The sequence below is a fragment of the Nematolebias whitei genome, chromosome 1, assembly GCF_014905685.2.
Source record: "Nematolebias whitei isolate Nwh7 chromosome 1, NemWhi1, whole genome shotgun sequence".
Taxonomy (NCBI): Eukaryota; Metazoa; Chordata; class Actinopteri; order Cyprinodontiformes; family Rivulidae; genus Nematolebias; species Nematolebias whitei.
Genome location: NC_056498.1, coordinates 9,303,494 through 9,308,121, shown reverse-complemented (window position 1 = coordinate 9,308,121; position 4,628 = coordinate 9,303,494). Strand labels below are relative to the sequence as shown.

At 43.4% G+C, this 4,628-nt stretch overlaps 1 protein-coding gene across 1 annotated transcript in view; it reads right to left on the bottom strand.

Moving 5' to 3' along the window:
• Positions 1-4,628, bottom strand: part of map4k2 (mitogen-activated protein kinase kinase kinase kinase 2) — a 69,397-nt gene extending 64,769 nt beyond the window's left edge. Inside the window, exon 1 of the mRNA XM_037681701.1 lies at positions 4,536-4,628. Coding sequence (XP_037537629.1) covers positions 4,536-4,628 — 93 coding nt within the window. The remainder of the gene's footprint in view (positions 1-4,535) is intronic.

Below are 4,628 nucleotides of genomic sequence, written 5' to 3'. Positions count from 1 at the left end.
ATATATATATATATATATATATATATATATATATATATATATATATATATATATATATGGATTTTGATATGGCAACCCAACCCAATTGTTGATAGTGATCTTCCTTAGATCTAGATGCAGCCACACACCAAAGTGGAAGTCAATGTCTCACTTATTTTATCATTCGCACAAGGTGGACGAAGTGTATTTCCAAGTTCCCTCTTCACTTTGCAACTGGGAACAACAAGGAATATACTGGAATAACTGCCAGACGTTACATCTAAGCTCATGTTTACATTGAATGGGATTTTCTTCACGAGATAGAAAGCTTATGTTTCCAAATATCAATATAAAATTTGCCCACTAGTTGTTGTGATTTTCTTACAAAAAAGTATTTTTGAATAAGCTGAACGGATGTAGCTCAGTTAGAAACTGTTGAAGTTCAAAGCACTTTGAATGTGGACTGATGAGGTTGTTCCGCACCACAAAATGACGTGGCTCAGAGCACAGAGATGCTCTGAACTGACCATAGCAGCAGTATAATGTCAGTCTATTGAAAGCCCACACAGTCACATGTCCAGAGGTTTCACCCTCAACTCCAGCAGCTCCACCACGAACTGCAGAAGTGGGAAGAAATAATATGCTATTGTCTGGTGCAGAATGCAGCACTGCTCCCATTCAACGCTGACACACAAGCTGTAATATGTCTGTAATACAAAGGTGGTGCAGATGTCACGGTCAGCTGAGCCCACTTGACCTTAGATCTGTACTGTGAAGTCTGGGCCTTGGATCAGCTGCTACTGTGGTGTTGGTGCCATGTCTGAGTTCTTAAGTGAACGCTCCAAAACGTTTACTACATTTTTTCTACTCGTTTTGTTTGACAATATTTTCATTACATCATACAGACAGCACCGTTCCTGTCCGTGTGACAGGAAATCACTTGGAGAAAACGGACACATCTTAAAAATGTTGGATCAGGGACAAAAGGCTGTAAAAGTAAGTGATGTGAATAATAAACAGCTGGAGGAGCATTGGACAACTAACCAGGTTCATTGTCAGCAGGTCAGTGAGAGGACCGAGTCTAAAAAACATTCAGAGGCTGAATCACTTCGAAGTAAAGACGGGCAGAGGTTCTGAGATCATCTGTCTGAAAATGACCACATCATCTACACTTTATAGAAACATCAGAGTTGAAGAACCTGTAAAAATCTCAGAGCTCAAAGGTCGAGGTTGAAGGTCATCAGATGGTCATGATGTTCGGGCCCTCAGGGGCCACTGCATTAAAACCAGGTCTGGTTCTGTTCTAGGCTCAGGAATACTTCTATAGATCATCCACAGACGCTGCTTAAAGCTCTATCAGCCAAAGAAGAAGAATGTGAACACCATCCGGAACCTCTGCCGTCTGCTCTGGACCAGAACCATTTCAGATGGACTGAGAGAACTGGAGATCAGTTCTGTGGTCAGACTGGTCCAAGTGTTTCAATTCTCTTTAGAAACCAAAAGAGGAGAGGGACCATAAAGCCTATCAGCAAAGGTCCAAAGCCTGCCTCTCTGATGGTATGGGGGTGCATGAGCAGGGGCGGACTGGGACAATAATCCAGGCCGGGAATTTTGATACCATCCCAGGCCACCACCACCTGATTAACGCAAACCACCAAGACTGAGTTCAATTGAGCGCACTTTGAATGCATGTTGTTTGCACACGTCTAAAAAGCCATCCATAATTTCCCATCTATTCATTTTCACTTATTGACTATTTATATGTATTGGCTATTCATATAACAAAAAAAAAGTTCTTAATCTCAACGGAACTTTACCTGGTAAAATAAAGTTTAAATAAAATATTGTAATACAAGGATTTTAATATTCAGATAATTTATTGGAGTAATGAAGGGTATACACAAAATATCCTCAATAATCCAGGTAGAAAATCTAAAAAAGTTAAGTCAGGTCCTCTGGACAGATTAAAAAAAAAAAAAAACTTGTTGAAACGTTTAGTCTTTAATCCAAAAGACTGTCAGTTTGAGAAGCTGCAACAAACTTAGTTTCAAATAGTCTCTTTTCATAGTGGATCAACCAGTTTGTTGCTGACATCCAGAACTAGCTGTTAACATGATAAAGGAGGACCATCATCAGCCTAACAATGGATCGTTAGTGCTCTAGGCTGTTTGCTATTCACAGGGGGCTGAGAGATACCAGCAATAACAGCATTGTAAGAGGGCTACAGTTGGACACAGAGGCCTCTGTCCCTGTTTAATGATGGATGAGTTCTCATCACAAAGATGGCTTCCTTTACTCCTCTCTCAAACCAACACTTCTCTCTATCAAGGATGAGCACATCTTCATCCCTGAAAGTGACTGCTGGCCTGCAGATGAGTGTAAACCACAGAGTTCTCCTGGCCTGATGATGTTGCTCTTTGGCCCAGCACAGAAGAGCAACATCTTCAGGCCAGGACTCTGCGGTCTACACTCATCTCCAGGCCAGCAGTCACTTTCAGGGATGAAGATGTGCACATCCTTGATAGAGAGGAACTATGGTTTGAGAGAGGAGTAAAGGAAGCCATCTTTGTGAAAAGAAACCATTGTTAGGGGTTGTTAGGCTGCAGGTCTTCCTTATGTTAACAGGTTGATCCACTATGAGAAGAGGCTATTTGAAACTGAGCTTGTTGCAACTCCTCAGACTGAACTTAGTTTTTTGGATTAAAGACAAAAGTTTCAACAAGTTTTTTTTTATTTGTCCAGAGGACCTGACTTAACTTTTTTAGATACAAAAAAATCTGAATTCCTAGACATTTCAACATTAAACTTTTTTCAGATCCTAACCCATATTATAAAATTTGCAATATTCTTTGTAAAAACTTAAAAACATTTGTTATATTAAGTCAGTTTTGGCCCACTTAGGTCCCTCAAAGTGAAGCTAGCATGTGGATATTAAGCTGTGCTGATAAACTGTGCCAGAGTTCAATTTTTTCAACACAAGTGTTTCTCTTACCTGCTCCATTACGAACAAACATTAATTTATAGCACTTAGCAGCATCCGCGGCCAGAGCTTTTCTCTTTTTTATCCTCTCTCTCTGCTCCACCTTTCCTCTTCTTTGGCTCTGAGATGCACGCACCGCGCGCCAACACCGTCGGGAGCGCGAGTCCTAGGGCGGGGAGGGGGGCGGGCGCAATGTGTGTGTGTGTGTCTCTGCTCTGTGAGTGACACACAGAAAAGGAAGGGAGGGGGCCGGCCCGGCCGGGGGATGTGCCAGGCTTTCTCCGTCGCTGCAGTGCAGCGTGAGACCTGAGCCCAGGCAAAAGTGAATTGTTTATTTAAAATAATAAAGTCCGTGCGACCCGAACCGAGCCTTTAGTCCCGTTCCTCGGCAACCAGGCCACCGGGAATTGTCCCGACGCTCCCGATGGCCAGTCCGCCTCTGCGCATGAGGCTTCTGGCATGAGCAGCTTACCCACCTCCATCAATGCAAAAGTGTCTACAGGTTTTAGAGCAACATCTGCTCCTGTCCAGTAAATAAATACTGAAAAGACGAGCCGGGACTGTTGAAGAGCTGGACTCCACCAGACCAACGGTTCCTCCAGAGCCTCCAACAACCGGTCTCCTCCGGTCCTGGACGTTCACAGACCGATGTTAACAGAGGATGTGTAGCTTCACAGCAGAAGTTACACTTTTCATACGACTCCCCTCAACACGACGACTCCTGCAGAAGGAGCAGCCAGAGGAGGGAGGAGGTTCACTAATCACTGCATTCAGTTTTGACCTTACGGTTTACACAATGACGCAACTTTTCCAGAACTTTTCCCTGCTAAAATAGACCAATACCCTCTTCATAGTATTGTATGCTTTACAAATACTTGTACGTACCTTTGAGGGTGACAATACTACGTAAAGAGGAGGTAGAAAGTACTGAGAAAACTGAGAGGAGAGCCAGAGAGACCGTTGTTGTATTCAGAATAGTCCAGCTCGAACAGGAATCACTTTAAAATTATTTACACGGCAGGCCCCAAAGTGAAACGTAAAACAAGAGTTTACAGATCATACAGATTACAGATCATACAGATTACAGATCATACAGATTACAGAGCATACAGACAGATTAGAGCCCACAAGCTGTTCACTCAGGATGTGTCTATGAAGCGTAACAAAATGAAATGAATTGTTGCAGAGCTGCTGCAGGATGCAGGGTGTGCTGTCAGAACAGGAAGCGTGCAAACTAATAGGACTTGAAAGAGTTCACTCTTTGTGTTAGATTATATAATCTGTAGCAGATTATATCAGTGATGGTTTTTGCTTTTAGGGATGGATTAAGATGGACAGAAGCGAACACTCCTGTGGTTTTTTTTTTTTACATAGTTTCAGGAGCAGGTCCAACACAGGGCTCACAGAGGTGAAGGGACAGAATACCACTAGACCTGGGTCCTGGTGGAGCCACGTCACCTGAGACAGGTGAGCTCTGAAGGACCCTGAGGAACTCCTCAGAGTCCTCCATAGAGCTCTGCTGGCCCTGATGTCAGGAAGTCCACACGTCTGTTTTCAAAGATAAACAGCGACTCACCTTGAACACATCCCCGTAGGTGCCGCACCCAATCCTGTGGATCAGCTCATAGTCCTCCAGAGGGTCCAGGAACGAGACCCCGATCCTGTCCAT